A 24,312-nucleotide genomic window follows, 5' to 3' on the forward strand; every position below is an offset into this window, starting at 1 on the left:
CTACCCGTAGAGCACACATGACCCCGGTATTAACTCTACCCGTAGAGTACACATGACCCCGGTATGACCCCGGTATGACCCCGGTATTAACTCTACCCGTAGAGCACACATGACCCCGGTATTAACTCTACCCGTAGAGTACACATGACCCCGGTATGACCCCGATATGACCCCGGTATTAACTCTACCCGTAGAGCACACATGACCCCGGTATGACCCCGGTATGACCCCGGTATTAGCTGGATTGCACTGGTTACCCATCAAGGCCAGAGTAGATTTTAAAATCCTGTTTTGGACTGAGGTCGATTAAAAAAAAGGCTTCTAAATCCTAACATTATTCTGAAAAACCCATGTTTCTATGTCAGTGGTGCTCAACCTTTTTCATGTCAAGGACCCCCAGAATTATCTCTATTGGGCCACGGACCCCCATCTCAAAATATGTAGTTCCAGGGACCTCCCAGAAAGCAAATATTTTAGTTAAAAATGTTCGCTCTGAAATATATATTCAAAGATTTGTGCCACATTTTCACGATTTTTCAAAAATAGCTGACCTACAAGGCAAGCTCGTAGCGCGCCACTCGGTGGCGCGCTATGAGATTGTAGATCTGCTATTTTTCAATAGCTAAATTATAACATAATGTATAAAACACCAAAAGGGGTTCCCGCCCAAAATGGGTTAAGGCACTTCATGGACTGGCCCCACTTTATATCCTCAACCTTTTAAGGATAATGTGAGACCTCTCAGGTCCTCGGATAAAACATTTTTTTTTCTTTTTCCTCCTTGCATTATTTTGTTTTAACCCGATTGTTTTATATTGTGTCACTGTTCAGCACTTTTTGTAACATTGTCGAAAGGTGCTTCATAAATAAAATGTACTTACTACTTACTCCTCTCCTCCCCTCCCTTGTCCTCCCCTCTTGTTCTCCCCTCCCCTCCCCTCCTCCTCTCCTCACCCCTCCCTTGTCCTCTCCTCCTCTCCTCCCCTCTCCTGTCCTCCCCTCCTCTCCCCTGTCCTCCCCTCCTCTCCTCTCCTGTCCTCCTTGTGGGCAGCGGTGGCCAAACGGTTTGCGGAGCGGTCTTGTTATCGGAAGGTCGCCAGTTCGAATCCCCGGACCGGCACGTTAAAATTACCACCGCTGAAGTGCCCTTGAGCAAGGCATTGAACTCCTACCATGAAATGTTCTATGAGCAGGGTCTGGCTGTAAACAAGCATCTCGAGCTTAGTCCATTCACCCTGGGTAAACAAAGAACTTTGCTTTGCTTTGCTTTGCTTCCTCCCCTGTCCTGTCCTCCCCTCCTCTCCTCCCCTGTCCTCCCCTCTCCTGTCCTCTCCTCTCCTCCCATGTCCTCCCCTCCTCTCCTCCCCTGTCCTCCCCTCTCCTGTCCTCTCCTGTCACATTGTGTCATGTCAGTGTTGAATGTTTGTAAGGTCACATGACAACAAAGTCACACAGTAACGATAAATAATATGAACTCCTGTTTGCCTTCAAACTAATAAACTATAATAATATGATATAATAATATAACGTATAGGCTTTATTATATACTCATTTTAATATTACATAATGTTACACTCACAGCAGCACATATTATTGAAGACAGTCTGTGACAGAGAGAGAGAGAGAGAGAGAGAGAGAGAGAGAGAGTGAGTGTGTGTCACAGAGAGAGAGAGAGAGAAAGAGAGAGAGAGAGAGAGTGAGTGTGTGTCACAGAGAGAGAGAGAGAGAGAGAGAGAGAGAGAGAGAGAGAGTGTGTGTGTCACAGAGAGAGAGAGAGAGAGAGAGAGAGAGAGAGAGAGTGTCACAGAGAGAGAGAGAGAGAGAGAGAGAGTGAGAGTGTGTGTGTCACAGAGAGAGAGAGAGAGAGAGAGAGAGAGAGAGTGTCACAGAGAGAGAGAGAGAGAGAGAGAGAGTGTCACAGAGAGAGAGAGAGAGAGAGAGAGAGAGACAGAGAGAGAGAGATAGACAGAGAGAGAGAGAGAGAGATAGACAGAGAGAGAGAGAGCACAGACAGACAGACAGACAGACAGACAGACAGACAGAGAGTTAACATTAGACGGGTGTAGCAGGTTAGTTAACATTAGACGGCTGTAGCAGAGGTTAGTTAGCAGCAGGTTAGCGATCAGACCAGATGTCTTCGAGAAGGATGAACACCAAACCTGTCATCGCCTGTTTTCAAACCTTACTGATCGTCTATTCACTGATCTTCTGGGTGAGTTTTAAATCCTTATTACTTCTAATGATCTTCTGGGTGAGTTTTAAATCCTTATTACTTCTAATGATCTTCTGGGTGAGTTTTAAATCCTTATTACTTCTAATGATCTTCTGGGTGAGTTTTAAATCCTTATTACTTATAATGAAAACACACGTCTCTCTGTTTCTGGTGACTGATATTGTCCTTCTAATGAATGTTAGACTCATTGATTTGAAAACACCCCGTTTTAGGAAGGGGGAGTGTCTGATTAAAATGACCTATAGCCCTATCAAATATCCAATTGAATGAAGCAACCTAAACCCATTCTGGGCGGGAACCCCTTTTGGTGTTTTAAACATTATGTTAGAATTTAGCTATTGAAAAATAGCAGATCTACAAGCTCATAGCGCGCCACTAGCTTGTAGGTCTGCTATTTTAGAAAAATCGTGAAAATGTGCCTCAAATCTTTGAATATATATTATTACAGATTGAACATTTTAACTCAAATCTTTGCTTCTGGGGGAGGTCCCTGGAACAACATATTTTCAGATGGGGGGGGGGGCATATTATAATTTTTTACGGGGGCCAGTTTCGAATTGCAGCCATCCGTAGGTGCCCTTTGAGAGCGGTTTTGAAGGAGTCAAGGGATTCGCATGTCTTAATGACTGTTGGTAGGGCGTTCCACATTTTGGTGGCATAGGAGCGAAAATAATTTAGTCCCTTGTTTGTGCCGAATCTGGGTTGAACATGGTTCGTTGCACTCCCTCTGGTGTCTGTCTGTCTGTCTGTCTGTCTGTCTGTCTGTCTGATGTACAATGCAAGGGGAAATGTAAAAGATACAGTCTACCATTTATTGTCAATGGAAGCCAGCGACATGTATCGTTCCATCTGCCCGTGTGAACGCACCATGTCTGTGTCTAAACCCAAATACCCCAATGTTTTTTGTTTTCAAATTGCTCGGCCGAGGGGGCCCTGAAAATGTGTCTAGCTCAGGGGCTACTGTAAATCCTGGCACTGGTGAATGATTTTAATTATTTTGTAACCCATTTTTCACCCCTGTGTCAATTATCTAATGTGATCCTGGGCTCTACACACCCTCCGCCAACCTAGTCCCCATATATGGGGGACATGGGGAGAGCAACGGTCTTGAACTCATGCTTCCTTCATGCCCGAGTGTCCAAGTTGCTCCTTTACACCTGACAGGGGGGGGGGGGGTTCCCTGGTTGGACGTAGCGCGTGGAAGGAACACGTTATTCCAACCAGTTCCTTTCCCCTCCATCAGGCGCCCCGGCTGGCCAGGGGGAGGCAGTTTAGAGACGAGGATTACTGCAGGTTTTTTGTGAGGGTACCTACCCTAGGGGACACGGGGAGAACATGCAAACTCCACACAGAAAGGCCCTTTCGCCAACCCCGCCTCGGGTATGGGCACTGATGACGCGGTGAATGTTTTTGCACATTGTTTTGTATCTCTCCCTTAATTATTTCTATCTGAGGCCCTGTTAATAGACGACAACCATCTCTAGAGAATACGGAACAAATAAAAGGCGTTATCGCGGGTTGAAAATGCAAAACAAGTGGAACCTCCTTTCAGAGTGGAAATGTTATGCTGCGTTCCCACTGGCAGATGCAAACGATATAAAAAAGACATATTTTAAATTTCGACGTCAGGCCAAAATGGGTTAAGCACATACATGTACAATCTACTGCCACGGTGAGATACTTGTAGCTGTAGTGTACAGGCTACTGCCATGGTGAGCTACTTGTAGCTGTACACGCTACTGCCATGGTGAGCTACTTGTAGCTGTACAGGCTACTGCCATGGTGAGCTACTTGTAGCTGTACAGGCTACTGCCATGGTGAGCTACTTGTAGCTGTACACACTACGCTTTCGAAGTAGCTAACCCAACACTGATAACAGGAGCTTGGCTTACATGCTGCTCAGTCATAAGGGCCTTTCAAACGTGAAGCGATATAACGCGCCTATAGTTCATTTTCAATGAGACCTGCGTTTTTGCGCGGAGCACTGGGGAGCAGTCGCGGTGCGACAACGCAAGCGTATTTACGTGAGCACGGTCCCGTGAATTTGTTGCGTGCGTGCTCGTTTCGTGCACACGCCCGTGACTCACCAGACCTGGATTCTAGATAAAATGCAATTCTAGTGCTATCTACGTAATAAGCTATAAGTCTGTTTAAAATACTATCTAAGTCTACATAAAGTGCTATCTAAGGGGCTAGGCTAGGGCAAGTGCTACGGGCCATGGTGGAGTCTGAAGAGGTGGGTTTTCAGACTACGGCGGAAGATTGGGAGTGAGGCTGCAGTTCTGACTGTGATGGGAAGTGCATTCCATAGTTTAGATTGGGAGTGAGGCTGGAGTCCTGACTGTGATGGGAAGTGCATTCCATAGTTTAGATTGGGAGTGAGGCTGCAGTTCTGACTGTGATGGGAAGTGCATTCCATAGTTTAGATTGGGAGTGAGGCTGCAGTCCTGACTGTGATGGGAAGTGCATTTTGGGTGGGTTTTAAGCATCATGTTATACTTTAGCTATTGAAAAACAGCAAATCTACAAGAACTACTAGCTATTTTAGAACAATTGTGAAAATGTAGTGCAAATCTTTGAATATATATTCTTTCAGAGCGAACGTTTTTAACTCAAATCTTTGCTTCTGGGGGGGTCCCTGGAACAACATATTTTCAGATGGGGGGGGGCGGAGGCATATTACATATCATTTTTGGGGTCCTTGACATGAAATATCGAGCACCACTGATACAGAAACATGAGGTATTTCAGAAAACTGTCGGATTTAGAAGACTATTTTTATTTTTACGTCAGGCCTAAATGGGTTAAGTAGTATAGTGAAATAGCCGATTTACACACCACGATGTGCCGGGAGGAATCTGCTTCCTTGATGTGAGCTGTGAGGAATGTGATTGACAGGACAGTGTGACCTATCGACACTGAGATGCTAATGAACTCCGGGACATAATTAGAATGACCCCCCCCCCCTCTCTCTCTCTCTGTCTGTCTCTCTGTATCTCTCTCTCTCTCTCTCTCTCTCTCTCTCTCTCTCTCTCTCTCTCTCGGCCACTCGCTCACCCACACTCGGTCACTCCAGCATGGCGGTGTTACGGTGGAATTGGTGACCTGCTGAAATGTGTTACCATCTTGTGGACTTCACACAACTTACATGGAGGTCTTTAAATACGTGGCCTAAATACCGCTATAGGTTGAACTCACAATGACATCCACCTTTATGCTTTAACCCATTCTGACCTGAGATCAGATTCTAAAAAGGTCTTCTACATCCTGACAGTTTTCTGAAAAAGCTATGTTTCTATGTCAGTCGTTCAATTTTTCAAAAACAGCAGACCTACAAGCTCATAGCGCGCCACTCGGTGGCGCGCTATGAGCTTGTAGATCTGCTGTTTTTCAATAGCTAAAGCATGCCAACACCAAAAGTGGTTCCCGCCCAAAATAGCCTATAGACGTTCACTAAAATGTGTTTCACATCAACACTAAAGGATGGACCTCATACAGGATTCTACAAGTGAAAACTAAACTAAATTGAGCAGAGCACATTGTAACAAATTCGTTTGACCATTTCTAAAGTGTATTTTTTTGTTGATTACTTTAGACACAATGAAAAGAAAAGAAGAAAAAAAAACATTTAGAGGTTTAGGCCTATTCAAAATAAAATAAAAGTCCATTGTAACTTTAGAAATGTGCAGATACCTTTTAGATGTTGATTTGTTTACTGTTAAGTTAGACAACAATGTCTCACATTAAGCTAAACTATACGTACAGGTATAGGCCGGTTGAAACGGAGCTGCCAAATGGCTCAAATAAATAAATATCCTATTGGCTCTCTCTCTCTCTAGATCAATGGTTCCCAAAGTGGGGTCCAGGGACCCCCAGGGGTCCTTGAGGGAGTTCCAGGGGTTACCAACTAAATGATAGTTTGGAACCAAATGGACCCTTATGGGTCTGTGACTCTGAGTGTACAAATGGAACCAAATGGACCCTAAAGGTCTCCACACACCGGGCGCGAATTGGATGCGAATTCGGATTTTTAGCTTCGGTTTTCTGAAAAACGCGACCGGTGTGCAACCACCGTAACGGTCCATTTGGACCGGTGTCCAACCACCGTAACGGTCCATTTGGACCGGTGTCCAACCACCGTAACGGTCCATTTGGACCGGTGTCCAACCACCGTAACGGTCCATTTGGACCGGTGTCCAACCACCGTAACGGTCCATTTGGACCGGTGTCCAACCACCGTAACGGTCCATTTGGACCGGTGTCCAACCACCGTAACGGTCCATTTGGACCGGTGTCCAACCACCGTAACGGTCCATTTGGACCGGTGTCCAACCACCGTAACGGTCCATTTGGACCGGTGTCCAACCACCGTAACGGTCCATTTGGACCGGTGTCCAACCACCGTAACGGTCCATTTGGTTCCACTTCTACACTCTCAGAGTTAGATTAACATTGATTTTACGATATAAATTGGGGGTCCCAGAGATAGAAATATCATTAAATGGGGGGTCCGTAGACTAATGCAAGTCAAACTGGGGGTCCTTGACATTAAACTGGTTAAGAATCACTGCTAGAGCCGTAAAAATCTTCTCTTATGGGGGTCCCTGGCATCTCTCTGCAAAAGGGGGTCAGTGGGCTAATTAGTGTCATTTTGGGGGTCCTTGACATGAAAAAGTTTGGGAACCACATGGTCTAGATAACGTTACAGGAATAACCCTATTGGCTGTCTCCCTCTCTCTCTCTCTCTAGATAACAGGAGTGATCATATTGGCTGTGGGGTTATGGGGGAAGTTGATGCTGTATCCATACATCTCTCTGATCGCAGCTGAGAATTCAACCAACGTTCCCTACGTGCTCATAGGCACGGGGACGGCCATCGTCGTGTTCGGACTGTTTGGCTGTTTCGCCACGTGCAGAGGAAGTCCATGGATGTTGAAACTGGTACGCGCACACGCACACACTTCAATTTAATTACGTGCCAAATCACAACATTGGTAGATAAACTGTGTGTGTGTGTGTGTGTGTGTGTGTGTGTGTGTGTGTGTGTGTGTGTGTGTACACACAGTATGCAGCGTTCCTGGTCATCATCTTTCTGTGTGAGTTGGTTGCAGGAATCTCAGGTTTCCTCTTCAGACACGAGGTGAGTTCTACCTCACAATGACATTAACTTGTAGTTCCAACTCCTTCCCTTAAAGGGATTGTGACATAAGAAAAAGTTTTTCTTAATTTTGTTTTTCTGAACTCAATTGCACCCAAAGAAACTTTTAACATTCAGTAGATTTTCTGTGGTCTGGGATTCTCTGGCTCAAACAAGTGATTTTCCTGCTGTCTGTGATGTCACAGCCTGCAAATCCCATATATGTCAATGGGATTTGCCAGCAGATGTGACCGTTTTCACTGTATTTGCCCGTTTTCATTGCAGCTCAAAACGCTTACAAACCCCAGAGAAAACTCCAGACCACAGAAAATCTACTGAATGTTAAAAGTTGTAACTGCCGTTTGTACTTCAACACACACGTTAAATAAATTACTCACACACACACACGACATGGAAACGAAATAGCAACATACATACACAACACACATGCTAGAGAGAGAGAGAGAGAGAGAGAGAGAGAGAGAGAGAGAGAGAGAGAGAGAGAGAGAGAAAGCTGCTTCATGTGTGAAGACCATGCGCAGTTACAGCCGGAAGTCCACATAATTTCGATTGGAATGGAAGGCAACACATTTCTATAGGAAACTTGAGAAAGATTGAGAAAGTGAGAAAGGGGATCCAGCAGGAAAGTACACATCTCAAAGAATTCTACAGGTGCTGAACAAAAATATGCACAGATGAGAGATGATGAAGTTTGCACACCTTCGTCAGGAAGAGTCCTGGCGAAGACCCGAAGGAGTCGAAGCGTTGTATCTCTTCATAAAATAAAAGATTGGATTCAAGACCTGGTGTGCGAACTTCATCTCCCCTCGAAGTGAGAAAGGGCCTCGGTATAAAGACCTTCACAATGTAATGATCAATGCCAGTGTGGAAATTGAGAGCCAGTGGTGCAGGCAGTGGATAGCAGCGACAGTGTTTCGGACAGACACTCAGACATTCCCTTAATTATATGTTAGATGTCTGAACTACAACCAAGATGGCGGCATGTCTAGTGTCTGTACGACATTGTCAACCATTAAGTGTGCTACCCAATGGGACAACACCTGTGTGTGTGTGTGTGTGTGTGTGTAGATTAAAGGGACATTCCGACAGTCGTACACAGAAGCGGTTCAGAACTACAATTCCCAGGATGACAAGAGTCTGTCAGTTGACCACGTGCAACGCTCTGTGAGTTATGTAAATATATGTAAATATACATTATGCATAATACATGTAGGTTATTCATATACATAATATAAAGGATAGTAGGATACATAATGAAATTAGACCGTACATATTACACCTAGATATTAAATGTAATTACATCTTTACTTTGTGGATGATATTGCAGGTGATAATGCATTTATTGATTCTATTTTGGGTACTGCGTCATTATATGAAAAAAAGGATTTAAAAATAGCAGATCTACAAATTTAAATGGATGTCATGAATGATGATTTGATCTATACTCACTGTTGTATTGTGTGTGTGTGTGTGTGTGTGTGTGTGTGTGTGTGTGTGTGTGTGTGTGTGTGTGTGTGTGTGTGTGTGTGTGCGCGTGTAGTTGCGTTGCTGCGGAGTGTTGGACTACACAAGTTGGTTCAGCAGTGTGTATTTCACCAAACATGGAGTTCCTGCTTCCTGTTGTGTCAACTTCAATGACTGTGAGGAGCAAGACCTCCGAAATGCTACGCTAATACCTACCAAGGTCCATACGCAGGTAAATGCTACGCTAATACCTACCAAGGTCCATACACAGGTAAATGCTACGCTAATACCTACCAAGGTCCATACGCAGGTAAATGCTACACTAATACCTACCAAGGTCCATACGCAGGTAAATGCTACGCTAATACCTACCAAGGTCCATACACAGGTAAATGCTACGCTAATACCTACCAAGGTCCATACACAGGTAAATGCTACGCTAATACATACCAAGGTCCATACGCATGTAAATGCTACGCTAATACCTACCAAGGTCCATACACAGGTAAATGCTACGCTAATACCTACCAAGGTCCATACGCAGGTAAATGCTACGCTAATACCTACCAAGGTCCATACGCAGGTAAATGCTACGCTAATACCTACCAAGGTCCATACGCAGGTAAATGCTACGCTAATACCTACCAAGGTCCATACGCAGGTAAATGCTACGCTAATACCTACCAAGGTCCACACGCAGGTAAATGCTACGCTAATACCTACCAAGGTCCATAAACAGGTAAATGCTACGCTAATACCTACCAAGGTCCATACACAGGTAAACGATTTTAAGATGAGCCCATGTTATTCTCCATAGAGAAATTACTTCCGTGAACCGGGGGATGAGCGATTGACGTCAGGACTTCGGCACTCTATTACGACGGCATCAAGGCCCGCCAAAACACATTTTAGTCGACTAAATCAACTGAAGATTTAGTCGACTAAAACTAGACTAACTCTAAAATATTCCAGGTGACTAAAATGTGACTAAAACTAAATGAAAACTATTCAAAAGACTAAAACTAAAATAAAAATTTGCTGTCAAAATCAACACTGCACCATCGAGCGAGCTAGAGCGAGTGAGTTGCCGTGTCGAACGTTGCGAAAACAAAGTCTGGTGTCCTGTAGGCCTACCATATACAGTAGAACAAATACTGCCGTGTATACCATAGAACAAATACAGGAGCTGTAGATCAGTGTTGTTTTTGGCAGCAAATTTCTATTTTTGTTTAGTCATAGTCTTTGGACTGAAACTTAATTTAGTTTTAGTCATATTTGAGTCATCTGGAATGTTTTAGTGTTAGTCTAGTTTTAGTCGACTAAGTGTCATGCGATTTTAGTCGACTAAATCTACAGTTGATTTAGTCGACTAAAATGTATTTTGGCGGGCCTTGATGCTGTTGTAATGACAGATTTTACACTTGCTGAAAATAGCCGATCTACAAGCCCACAACGCGTCGCAGCGCGACGCGTTGTGGGCTTGTAGATCGGCTATTTTCAGCATGCAACCAAGTGTAAAATGACTTATACTGGATATCTTGTCCACTAGTCCCTTCCTAACATTTTAGTCTAGTTTTTATTTGTTGACGAAATTGTCGATATATTTAGTCTTAGTTTTAGTCATCATAGATTAGTTTTTATTTACTTTCTATTTATTTTTTGTCAATGAAAAAAGGTAGTCGACGAACATTTTTTGTTTAGTTTTAGTCGACGAAAACAACACTGCTGTAGATCCGTTCACGTGAGCAATGTATCTGCAAACAAGTCGTGAAAGTCCAGCAATATATGTCTGTCTGTCTGTCTGTAAATGGCGACCTCTATGTTTCAGGGGTGTTATCACATCGTCACGTCATTCATTGAGACCAACATGGGAATCATCGCTGGAGTTACATTTGGTATCGCTTTCTCACAGGTAGAAATACTACTGATAAAATACTAGCTACTAAAATATTACTAGCAATAAATGCACTGTATTCAGTAAAAGTTTAAGACACATTTACCCGAGTAAAGAATTACATTTACATTTTCTTCAAGCAAATGTTAGACATTAAACTCCACTACACAATTACTATAGCCTGCTGTACTGAATGTTGTATATAGTGAGGTAACCTTCTGTCTGCTTGTCTAGTTGATAGGCATGCTGTTAGCTTGCTGTCTGTCTCGCTTCATCACTGCCAATCAGTATGAAATGGTGTAACAGGTAGGTGTCTCTCTCTCACACACACACACACACACACACACACACACACACACACACACACACACACACACACACACACACACACACACACACACACACACACACACACACACACACACACACACACACACACACACACACACACACACACACACACTTTTAAAACTACCATCAGCTAGGAGCCTTTAAAACTACAACCATTAGCTAGACGTCTTTAAAACTACAACTACCATCAGCTATGAGTCCTTTAAACTACAACTACCACCAGCTAGGAGACTTTTAAATACCTTTATATAATATTGTGTAGCTTGTAGATCTGTTCAAGCTGTTACCGATTAATTAATCAGGCTGATTGATGAATCAAACCGATTCAGATTAATCTAAAAACAATTAAAATCGGCCGATACCAATGTGTTTGCCAATTAATCTCCCATCACTATTTATAACTATGTGAAAACCCCCAAATTCACCCCAATGAACCGGAAGTAAAAATCGGCCATTACTAATCTGCCGATCGATTCTTTCACGTTCAGAATGAAGCGTTAATATTGTAACCGCGACATAGCGCCGATTTACTACAACTACCATCAGCATAGGGGACCCCTTTAAAACTACATAGGCCTACCATCATAATTAGACAAGTCCACTAGCATGATGTCAAATGTCCGTTTTGTTAAAAACAAACCGTAGTTCTTTATATTACTCTTGAGTCATCACTGTCCTGTTCTTTTTCTTTCCTTCTTTCTTTCAGAGAAACAAAAACAATGATTACAAATCACCTTGGAGACCTTATGCACGCGTGTGCATGCACGCACACACAGTGCGCACACGCACACACACACACACACACACACACACACACACACACACACACACACACACACACACACACACACACACACACACACACACACACACACACACACACACACACACACACACACACACACACAGTTGCTGACCACTTAACACGGTGGCCGTAGGGCCTCTAGCTGCCACCAGAGCATAAAATAACATTTACGAACTTTTTATAATACTGATCATTATACCGTATTCATATCACTGTAATAATGTACTGTATAGACATTTAATATGTCTTATTCAATGATTATTATATTCATATCACTGTATTAATGTACTGTAGACATTTAATGTATTATTATAAGATTATTATATTTATATCACTGTGTATTTATTCATACACTCTCACGAGCACACACACACCAACACCACGCTAGACAGGAACGCCCAAAAATGTCACATCCGGTTTTAGCCTGGGGTAAGAATTTTCTATGGCTGCCAATGCAACTTGGTCCAATCCTTAATCACATACGGACAAACAACTATGCCGATGCTATTTAACTTGCGGAGGTAGCGTGCCTTGTCCACGGGCAACAGATCTTTCAACGTATGGCATTGCAAATACGTTTGATAATCGCTACTCTGCTCAATATTGTTTTGAAAATGCCGCAAATTGCATTGCAGTGAACGAGCGCAAATCACAACTTCCCCCGGTGGTGGGCGGAGTCACAGTTTGAGGCGCTGATTACGCGCCGTGGTGTCAGTGTATACAAAAGAAAACAAAAAGACAGAGGGGTGCCGTCTAAAGCGGACATGGCCTTTCTGTGTGGAGTTTGCACGTTCGCTCCTCACAAAAAAACATGGAGTAAAAATAAGCGGCTTGGACTCCTCATGCACAGAAGGAAGCATGAGGAGAGTCCGTTGCTATCCCCAGGTTGGCAGAGGGAGTGTAGCGCCCGGGATTACATTAGATAATTGACACTATGTGGGAAAAAAGGGGTTACAAAATCGTGGGATAAAAATGTAAATAAAAACGAGGCACCGTCGAGTGAGCCGTGAGCTCACCAAGGTCCATATGCAGTGTTGTGAGCCGACTCGGCACCGTTCCAGTTAATGTCCCGATATGGACAGCATCCTGACTCATATCCCCGCTCTAGTCAACATGTACCATTTTAGACTCCCCTTCCAGTCACCCGTTTGACTCCTTGGGAGTAAGGGCCGATTCATACTCCTATTTTACCGCTGTTTCGGCGCTGTAGTGCCGAAATGATTTCGGCTCGTCAGAAATTTTCAGTAGCACCGAAGAGCCGACTTTAGGACGGTACCCCCCCCCCCCGAACCTCAAATGACGTCACATTGTAGGCTCTAGTCTACAGAGCCGAACCGACATTTATTCGGCTCTAAAATAGGAGTATGAATCGGCCCTAAGAATGCATTGTCAGAACTAGAAATACAATGTTGGGGCATGTGGAGTTTGCCTTCGAGTTGAACAAACTGCAAAGTGCACATTTGAGTGAGGAGTCTGCTATAAACACAACACAAGATATATAGCTATAAACACTATTCCCTTTCAGTGGACTTCAAAATAAGATCTTCATTATTTTTCTATTATTATAAATATTATTCTCTGGTATCGGTATTCGGTATCGGCCAACACAGAAATTGTGGTATCGGGATCGGAAACGAAAAAAGTGAATCTTGAACACGTTTGAAAACATTTTTCAACGTGGAACTGATTATCTGAAATAATTTCGATCAAGGCTATTATGTGATAAATGTTTCATTATGAATGTATTGTATTATATAATAAATGTTAATCATTATAATTATAAAAGGTATTATAGAATAAATGTTTACCATTATAAATGTATTATAGAATAAATGTTGATTATAAATGTATTATAGAATAAATGTTGATTATAAATGTATTATTATAAAATACATGTTTATAATTATAAATCAATAGTGACTTTTGTAAGTCACGTTGGTTTCATGTTGTGTCAACACGTCACTTGTTGACACGTCACTTGTCAATAAAAAACAAAACAATGGTCGTGGTGTAAGTAACATTTTGTTCAAATCAGGGTTGAATGAATAAGCTGCTACTGTAGCTCTATATTGTGCCAGTTATAAATTTGTATAGTTTGTCGATTACTTTTGATGCAGATGATCTATTTTTGGTAGGTCTTAAAAAGGTCAATCGGTTAATCTCGCGTAGCCAGACAACTATTCCTGGAACTACAGCTCCAACGGAAGCCGTCTCTGCCGCCGCCATAGAGTATTAAAAGGATAGAGACTGATCTGGCGCGAAGCTCCGCCCCTCCGCTATTCATGTCAGTGGAAGTTGCTCATTGGCGTTTTGAAGCACCCGGACCGTCTCAAAACGTCTACTTCCGCATTGGACCACCACATTTTGGTGGTCAAATGCGGAAGTGCAACCGAGCGCTCAATGTTAAAGCCCAGCTACACAGGGTTTCCCGGTCATGAATCCACGGGTCCGCCTGTAGTCCCTCCTCTTACCACTAGGGCCCAGTGCTTCAACGTTGGAGTGACTCACTGGCCCCTTGGCTGCCTCAGACGGGAAAGATACTCGACCAATCACAGCCGTCTGTGCTGCCTCAGACGGGAAAGACACTCGACCAATCACAGCCGTCTGTGCTGCCTCAGACGGGAAAGATACTCGACCAATCACAGCTGTCTGTGCTGCCTCAGACGGGAAAGATACTCGACTAATCACAGCTGTCTGTGCTGCCTCAGACGGGAAAGACACTCGACCAATCACGACGCGGTATGCTCCCAGAACTGTAGTGCCACTGGAAACAACAGAGACGGGAGAGCAGGAGATTCATGTTATTTGTGCGTGGATAGTTTAACACAGAAAAGTATCATAGAATTAACCCATTTTGGGCGGGAACCCCTTTTGGTGTTAGCATCATGTTGTGCTTTAGCTATTGAAAAATAGCAGATCTACAAGCTCATAGCGCGCCAACGAGTGGCGCGCTACGAGCTTGTAGGTCGAGAGAACGACTGAGATAGAAACATAGCTTTTTCAGAAAACTGTCAGGATGTAGAAGACATTTTTAGAATCTGATCTCAGGTCAAAATGGGTTTTAACACAGACAAAACTAGTGAAAGAAGATTAAAACAAAAAACCAAGAACGAACTATCCATATTAGCTTCAACAATCAACACTGTTTTGATTTTAGTAGGACTAGGAGGACTAGGTTTTTGCCACTTCACGTTCATCTGCATTAGACAAGTTTTCAAACTGAGAACGTTTAAATAAGACAAAAAATCGTGTGATCAAACTCTTTAATTAACATTAAAGCAATAATTATAATAATTTGTTTTTAATTAAAATATATATTTTTTAATGGAGCGACGAAGCTTATAGGAACATCACTGGTGGTGTCACTGTTCCATGTGTACACTCTCAGAGTTCCAGACCTGTAAGGGTCCATTTGGTTACAATTCTACACTCTCAGAGTTCCAGACCTGTAAGGGTCCATTTGGTTACAATTCTACACTCTCAGAGTTCCAGACCTGTAAGGGTCCATTTGGTTACAATTCTACACTCTCAGAGTTCCAGACCTGTAAGGGTCCATTTGGTTACAATTCTACACTCTCAGAGTTCCAGATCTGTAAGGGTCCATTTGGTTACAATTCTACACTCTCAGAGTTCCAGACCTGTAAGGGTCCATTTGGTTACAATTCTACACACTCAGAGTTCCAGACCTGTAAGGGTCCATTTGGTTACAATTCTACACTCTCAGAGTTCCAGACCTGTAAGGGTCCATTTGGTTACAATTCTACACTCGCAGAGTTCCAGACCTGTAAGGGTCCATTTGGTTACAATTCTACACTCTCAGAGTTCCAGACCTGTAAGGGTCCATTTGGTTCCATTTGTACACTCTCAGAGTTACAGACCTGAAGGGGCCAATTGGTTCCATTTGGGGTCGGTTTTGCTGGGGACCACCTGGCACCTCCTCAAGGACCCGAGTGGGACCGCGGACCGCATGTAGAGAAACGGGGCTTTTCAAACGATTGTTTCCTGTTTAATTTAATTAAAGCTCAACCTCACACTCATTTGCATAGACAAATAATAATAATTAACAAATTAGTGCAAAAATAGAATCCTGGATTGCAAAAAATGCAAAACAACAGTAAACAACAAAATAAAATAAGAGAAGAAGAACGTAACAGCGGTAACACGTTTCAACAAGGTAACATTATTCATTGTAACTCACTCTACTCAGTGACGGTGTTATACACCGAAGTTTGTTCAAATGTTTCTGGTTGTTTATATTGGATTATTTTTATATAAAAATGACAATAGAATATATATGACCTCAATGTTGACATTTTCGCTATTTGAAAAAATATGGTGTTTTAAATTGAATGATGAATACATTTGTTTAGTAAATAATATCAAATGCTCTGGTCCTAACACACACACACACACAAGAATCCTCAAATGATGTGTACTCTCTCTCAGAGAGGTGGCGTACACAATGTTGTTGTTGTGTTAATATAACTGTCAAATAGCTCTTTAAAAAAGCTAACTTTTTAACAAACAAAACAACTTTAGTTTAACAAAAACACATCAGTCACTTATAGCACCTTTAAATGACAGGATACCACAGTTCTGAAGAGAAGAGAACACAATATATATAGTATAGTATTAAAGGCCTAGTTTAGAGTTTTGGACTTGGAAAGCTCTAAGGACAGCTGTAGGAAAATACTTGCCATTAACCCATTTTGACCTGAGATCAGATTCTAAAAATGTCTTCTAAATCCTGACAGTTTTCTGAAAAAGCTATGTTTCTATGTCAGTCGTTCTTCGATTTTTCAAAAATAGCAGATCTACAAGCTCATAGCGCGGCACTCTGTGGCGCGCTATGAGCTTGTAGATCTGCTATTTTTCAATAGCTAAAGTACAACATAATGCTAACACCAAAAGGGGTTCCCGCCCAAAATGGGTTTTAATATAGTGGTTGCAAACAAATTCATTATTGTGCTGCTGCTGGACACAAGAATTGTGCCTTGTGAAAAAGGGGTCAAAGTTGAACGAAAATTGCGCTATATGGTAGAAACAGTTCAACAATACAAATTACGCTAGCTTCTGTGGATGAATTTATTTTTAAGGGGTGGCCCCCGGTAACCCCACCAAATGACTGGAACTACTTAATATTCACAAAAAACAGAGCAGAACTCCCACCAAGGGACTCAGGGAATCAATTAATACTTTTGCAACCACTATATTAATGCATGGCAAGTATTTCCTACAGCTTGAAGTCCAAAAATCTGAACTAACAATAACAAATGGCCCTTTAATGTGCAACTATTTACTCAACAGTAAACATACCAACACACAGTATAAGTGTATACAGGGTATCTGCACATTTATAAAATGACAATTTAAGACCCTTTCAATAGCTCTAAAAAAAAAAAAAAAAAAAAAAGACCATCACAGCATCAAAAGTAATCAATGAACAAACTATAGACAAAATGGTCAAACATTGGCCAAAAAGAAAGAGGCAAATGTTGTGAAAATAGCCGATGCTTGTAGATCTGCTATTTTCACATCATGTACTGTATCTGTGGAATCAAGTCAAACTTGCCTCGTCTCCTACAATTCTAAGTGCTTGTCAGGTGTGTGTGTGTGTGTGTGTGTGTGTGTGTGTGTGTTTGGGGGTCGCGGCCTCAGATGTTTGAGAACCATTAGACTTTTAAGCTTTGGAGTATGATCCAGTGTGCAGACTATATTTTACTTTATGGATTTGGAAATGGATTTATTGTTGACGTTACAAAACAATGTATTACCCCTTCCGTAAATGTTACAAAATCCTTCTGTTCACGACGTCGCTACAACGTCAACATTAGTGAAGATTTTACCATATTGTTTTTTGGAGGGATGTTTTCTTTCTTTTGGCCACTTTCTCCTCAACAAGTGTGACAAGTTAACAGCATATATGCACAGCAGAAATAAATTGGGTCTATTCCTTGTGTTAAAAAATTATACTAATGAAGGCTCTGTTCCATTTAGTGGACTCCTATTTTACCGCTGTAGTGCCGAAATGATTTTGGCTCGTCAGAAATTTTCAGTAGCACCGAAGAGCCGACTTTAGGACGGTACCCGCCCCCCCCCCCCCCCCCCCCCCGAACCTCAAATGACGTCACATTGTAGGCTCTACAGCAGGGCTATTCAACTGGCGGGCCGCATGAGCGCCCCCTAGTGGCCCTTGGAATTATTTATTTATTTATTTTTTGAAGTGAGAAAGTTACAGGTATGATGTGTGTGATATATAAAGTGCTAGATTATCATAATCATGACAGTACTCTTGGAGAGAAATTAGACAGACTCCTGCAGTCTGTGTGTGTGTGTGTGTGTGTGTGTGTTTGTATTTTCAGCTAGTGCTCGTTGACGCTCGTTCTGTCAAATGGGTCTATTCTAAGGTATAGCATATACTTGTATAGACATATATCAACCTGTGCTCATACTGTGAACAAATGTATGAACATAGATCTTTGTGTTTGAACACAAAATGCATTTGTAGAATCCAAAAATATTTGCGCTTCGCGGGCACGCTGTGCGGCCCTCCACACACACAATCATTCTACAGTTGTGGCCCCTGACCTAATCTAGTTGAATACCCCTGCTCTACAGAGCCGAACCGACTTTTATTTGGCTCTAAAATAGGAGTATGAATCGGCCCTAACCCTCCTCAATGAACCATGAGGGTCCCTGGACCACCCTTTGAGACCCACTGGTGTAGCAGAGTGCTTCCAGTGAGCCAACATGCACAATATCAGCACCCTGACTCTGTTTGACCAGAATGGAACAGTAGCCTGCATTAGTATCATTGGTAACACCTGTGAAGGAAGAGGAAGAGAGAGCCTGTCGTCTTTCCAATATGGACGACTAGAACCTCGACCGGTCTCGCTCTAGCACCACAAAAATAAAAAAAATGAAAAAAATCTCACCTTCCAATCATGCACCTGCGCTGCGCAGTCGCTGTGCGTATGATGATGTTGCGTAGAGCAAAACAGCATCCTGCAAAAGAGGTGGCTGAAATGTGCCTGAATAATGCGTGTTATATTAACTGTACAATAATTATGTGAAGACATTGAGGGCGGGTTAATATGCCTAAAACCTTGGCAGAGTACTTATGTATACTCTGTGGAAGTGTGGAGGCAAGTGGAGTGCTGGTAAGCTCTCGCCCTAGCAACCACGTCAACCCTGTTCTGATTCTGGTAGTGGGTGTGGTGGAGGAGGTTACAGTTGTAGTTAACCCATTTTGGCCTGACCTCGAAATTTAAAAAAAAAAATCTTCTAAATCCTCCAGGATTTTTCAAAAATAGCAGGCCTACAAGCTCGTAGCGCGCCACTCGGTGGCGCGCTACGAGCTTGTAGATCTGCTATTTTTCAATAGCTAAACTATAACATAATGTTTAAAACACCAAAAGGGGTTCCCGTTCTGAATGTGTTAAACATGTTCCCGTTAGGGCTGAACCATATGGACCATACATAGTACATACTGTGGAAATAAGTAACTGTATTAAAATGTTCAAAAGTAGAGAAAGGAGCTGAGCTACGTATGTACATGCTCACGTAGTGAGCTCGTCTGTCGGCTATTCGCGCTGTATTCAGATTTTTTTTTTTTTTTTTTTTTTACGTATAAAAAAAATAAGGCTTGAAGTGATAAATAAAACCAGAAAAAAGACAATGTCAGGATAACTAGTCGCATTATTATAGTTATATATATATATATATGCTGATATATTACAATATGGACATATAAGGTCCAGCCCTCTGGCTTAAAAAAAAAAAGAATACAAATAAATCACGTTTTTGTTTTATCTTCTGCGCGCAACGCATTGGCTAAGTTAATCAGTTCCCGCAGCCTCGTACTCCGATCTCCTGCTTGTAGCGGCTGGTCAGGCTGTCGGCCTTACGGGTCAGTTTGTTCAGCACGGCGTGCAGTCCGCTCAGGTGGAAGTGGAACTGTTTCTGCAGGTCCTCTTCGTCCTCCTCGCCGCCTTCCTCTTCGTCCCATTCGCCGACGTCCGCCACCGAAGGCGGCGCCGTCAGCGTCGTTTTGGAAATGTCCTGGCAGCAGTCCCGGACGAGCCCCCACTCCATGTCGTTACGGATGGACTTCAGCAGAATGTACGAGCTGTACATGTCGCCGTCTGGGAAATAGGCCCCTCCCCCTCCGCCTCCTCCAACGTCGCCGTTGCTGGCGGCGCCCGCCGTGCAGGGCTGTGGCCACAATTACAAAATGGAGGACGACGATTAAATGCGTTTAGAGTTGGACATTGGAACATAAATTGTGTTGTTTAGCGTTGGACACATGAACATTGATTGTGTTGTTTAGCGTTGGTGGAACATTTATTGTGTTGTAGTGTTGTGTTGTTGTAACTGTGTGTAGTGTTGGACATTACTAATAAATATATTATTTATGGTTTTAGGTTTTGTAATCAAAAGTTGCACATATGACAGATATTGATATTACTGACATAATGTAATATTATTTTATACCATTTTTTTTTTAAATAGCGGAAATAGCCGATCTACAAGCTTATGACATGCACATGGATTAAAGAACAATAAAATCTCACAACTGAAAATGTTTGTATCACCAAGTCCTAATATACAGTATGAAAGGATCCTCCCACACTAGCGTTGTTTCCTAAACAATTAACAGTTTTGTTAAACTGTTTTAATATGTTTAAAATATTTATGTTTTAATTATTTTTACATTATATTGTTATTTTTCTTTATTTTTTTGACAGGGACAAAGCTCATTAATCAACATGTCAGTTTTCACCTCAATGTAAATGGGCCAGAGTTAGCCAAAGCTAAATTTCATCTGTAGTCCCTGGGCAGGCTCTTAAAAAAAATAATCACAGATTTAGGCTTTACCCTTTGCTTTTATATGAAATATCCCTGACACTATTAAGATTTAATGGAAGATATTTCTGAACATAATATTGCTAGAAAACCCCTAATAAGCTCTCAATGTGTCCCATAGCTGACTCTAAATGACTGAAATCAGTCGTGGCGAGTGGCGACTGAGAACTGTAATCCATGCACATGTTGTACAGTAAGCTTGTAGATCTGCCATTTCTGCTTTTTTCCACATTCGAAAATGTATGTATTCAAAATGTTATGCATACATTTTTGACAATTAGTGGACCAGAGCTAAAAGTAACATAGTATTAAGGAGAACTCCTTTCAAACGCTATGGACCAGAGCTAAAAGTAACAGTGTTAAGGAGAACTCCTTTCTAACCAGTGTTGTTTTTGGCAGCAAAATTTGATTTTAGTTTTAGTCATAGTCTTTTGAATATTTTTCATTCATTTTCATTTTAGTCACCTGGAATGCTTTAGTGTTAGTCTAGTTTTAGTCGACTAAATGTCATGCGATTTTAGTCGACTAAATCGACAGTTGTTTTAGTCGACTAAAATGTATTTTGGTGGGCCTTGATGCCGTCGTAATGACTGATTTTACACTTGCTGAAAATAGCCGATCTACAAGTTCACAATGCGTCGCGCTGCGACGCATTGTGAACTTGTAGATCGGCTATTTTCAGCATGCAACCAAGTGTAAAATGACTTGTACTGGATCTCTAGTCCACTAGTCGCTTCCTAACATTTTAGTCTAGTTTTTATTTGTTGACGAAATTGTCAGTATATTTAGTCTTAGTTTTAGTCATCATAGCACAGTTTTCATTTAGTTTCCATTTAGTTTTCTTCAGTGGAAAAAGGTAGTCGACGAACATTTTTCGTCTTAGTTTTAGTCGACGAAAACAACACTGTTTCTAACGCTATGGACCAGAGCTAGACAGACAGGGCCTTACCGGCGTGGAGGAGGTGGTGGTGGTGGTGCGGAGCGGCTTGGCCTCTCCGTTGTCTCCGTGTTCCAGAGGAACTCCGCGCAGCACGCTGGGCACCATGACGGTCTGGTCCATGTTGGTGACCGCTCTCATGAAGCGGTTCATGGCGTTGAACAGCGAGCGCTTCTGGTTGTGGGAGTCACCGTCCTGCATCATCATCATCATCAACTCCTCGATGGCCTTTTATTTGTTGGTTTTTATATTTACCGATCAATTATGCCTTTCAACTTGAACTTGGCACCAGGTTCTGCTGCCACTTTTAAATGTGAAATGAGGACTGAAATGTCATTGGTCCAGAGCAGCAGCCAGCAGCGCAGGGGGTCGGTTATGAATGAATGAGCGGGGATAAACTTAGCTCCCGCTAATGCTCTTTGGAGGATTATGATTGGCCCGCTAAAAGGCTTTGAGCGTGTCACACACTCACACACACACACGCACGCTGGGGTGACAATGACAGTTATTCAGTGCGTTGTGCGTTGTTGCAGCTCCTATTGTTGTGGTTCGGGGACAGAGTTGACGTGAGGTTGACGTGTTAAGTGTTGGCTTAGTTTAAATAAAGTCTAGAACACAGAGAGGGACGCTGGTTTAAATACAAATCTAGAACACAGCGTCAAGAGGGATGTTGGTTAAAAATAAAAACCTGGTTTAAAAGGGCGTTGCTCTTCTCCTCATCCTCAGAAAACCAACACCTGAAAATATAAAAACAGGCCGTGTCAGCTTAAAAACGAGCGCCAGCCAAGGAATCAAACTCACAACCTCATACTAAGCTAGTGTTTATGCTACATTTTAAAACCATCTTCTATCAAACGACAACAACTGACAGCCTGGGTGTCTGTCAGCTGGTTTACTACCACAGCTAATGCAGTCTGGCAGTGAGTTACACAGACATGTGTGACCTGTAGAATACCGTGACCCCAGAGGTCGGGACCATTTACTGTTGTTTGAGCCTAGATGATGAATTTTGATTATTATAGAAGTAGTATCCTGATGGCTTTAGAACATTAAACGATGGCACTTAAATAAGTGCACCATTCATCACTTTTTGACATGAAATGCAGAAGTTAACTGTGAAGGAAATGGGCTACAATGTATCAGAAACGAAACGGGGTCACGCACTTCGATAGGTCACCAATGTCCGTGTGACCGGGAACAGGACAGGGGAGAAGGGGAAGCCGGCAGAAAGCTGCTACTTAAACTATGAATATGCATTAAAACAAACACGAGTAATAAAACATTATATAACATGTAACACACATTAAACATCATTAACTAACTAAATAAGGAAGATTAAAGTTGTATTTTTAACGGAAATACTTTCTCACCGTCCGTGTGAAGCTTCCACACAGCGCTGCACGGACCACAGGAGGATTACACACTCCACCCCATAGCCCGGAGGGACGACGCGCGCCGTGATTGGCTCGCGGGGCGTCGTTTCTATGGCGTGAACAGACGATGGTCGACTCCGATTGGCCGACAGAGGCCCGTCCTTCCAGGACATGGGATGATGTGAGGGTTTCTGGGCGTGGTGAACGGGACCAGCCCTTCTGACCGAACCTCCGCTCTGAGCTAATCACGAGCCGAGCTTGGCAGTGACGTAGGACAGCGGAGGTTCCCAAAATGGAAACTGTCGTTATGATAAACTTTATTATCTTATTTCAGACACAAATAAATTAAAAAAACAGATAACACAAAAATAGCCTGAGCACCAGACTATTTTCGCTCCATAAAGGCAAGCCTAAATTAACTTGAAACATACAAACATTGCCTCCACTAACTACTTGTTTGTACATTCTTCAGACAAGGTTTACAAATTGACACATTTTTTATTTTTTTATTTGGGGGGGAAAAAAATGGAGAAAAATGTTTAGGTGGCCAGTCTTCCTGGCTGTATGTGGTCCATTAAAACTAAACTTACATAATATTACTTTGACTCTACCACCACCTCATGGTATCAAAGTGTACTTACCATACCTTTCACATTTGTTGCATTCATATAATTTGATAATCGTTCGGTTTACCTTTATAATGAATGCATGCCGCAATGAATGAAAACCAGGATGGTGTTTCGATACCATTAATGAATCATTTACTTGTTGGTCATTAGCAGAGAGGGAAGAACACTTTTAAAGTCTTATTGTTCTATTCAGTTTTCTGAATATTCATTCTATCAGATTTAAACAAAAACAACAATGGGCACAAACAATACAATTGTTTAAGCATCAATTATTGAAAATCCTCATTTTATTTGTTCTTAAAACTTGATCACCATTCAAACATCCAGTTTGATTCAGAAGAGGGTCTTGCCATTGTACTTTATATAATTGTTTTCCCCCCCATGTAGTTTACGGTTGAAAGTTGTTAAAATGTTAATGACATGTCTGCAGTATTTTACCAGCTGTAGGCTATAATATAAATAGCCAATCTACACGCTTACAGTACGGCCCGATGTATAAGCTTTCAGATCGGCAATTCTTCTTAGTATGATTCATAGTATGATGAAGACTTACAGTAGGTGGATACTCACAATCGTTCACATGAACATCATCAATCATCATTA

General features: G+C 42.2%; 2 protein-coding genes across 3 annotated transcripts; one reads left to right on the forward strand and one right to left on the reverse strand.

The window, feature by feature from the left end:
- Nucleotides 1-2,131: 2,131 nt before the first annotated feature.
- On the forward strand, nucleotides 2,132-11,052 carry LOC306916873 (tetraspanin-7-like; the record flags this gene model as incomplete). Its single annotated transcript, XM_079494954.1, has 7 exons — nucleotides 2,132-2,212; nucleotides 6,983-7,174; nucleotides 7,299-7,373; nucleotides 8,460-8,555; nucleotides 8,932-9,087; nucleotides 10,684-10,767; nucleotides 10,984-11,052. The coding sequence occupies 7 exons, from the start codon at nucleotides 2,132-2,134 to the stop codon at nucleotides 11,050-11,052; spliced, it is 753 nt and encodes a 250-aa protein (XP_079351080.1).
- A 7,024-nt stretch (nucleotides 11,053-18,076) lies between these two features.
- Nucleotides 18,077-23,129, reverse strand: LOC306916874 (mid1-interacting protein 1-B-like). Of its 2 annotated transcripts, none has more exons than XM_079494955.1 (4): nucleotides 23,078-23,129; nucleotides 21,720-22,444; nucleotides 19,302-20,119; nucleotides 18,077-19,230 (listed from the first exon to the last, which is right to left on the reverse strand). In XM_079494955.1, the coding sequence occupies exons 2-3, from the start codon at nucleotides 21,918-21,920 to the stop codon at nucleotides 19,748-19,750; spliced, it is 573 nt and encodes a 190-aa protein (XP_079351081.1). In that variant the 5' UTR covers nucleotides 21,921-22,444; nucleotides 23,078-23,129; the 3' UTR covers nucleotides 18,077-19,230; nucleotides 19,302-19,747. The 2 variants fall into 2 exon arrangements, with proteins under 2 accessions (XP_079351081.1, XP_079351082.1); XM_079494956.1 differs by lacking the exon at nucleotides 23,078-23,129 and adding an exon at nucleotides 22,872-22,902.
- Between the last annotated feature and the right edge of the window lie 1,183 nt (nucleotides 23,130-24,312).

Source organism: Electrona antarctica (genome assembly GCF_951216825.1).
Source record: "Electrona antarctica genome assembly, chromosome: 24".
In the NCBI taxonomy this organism is placed as follows: Eukaryota; Metazoa; Chordata; class Actinopteri; order Myctophiformes; family Myctophidae; genus Electrona; species Electrona antarctica.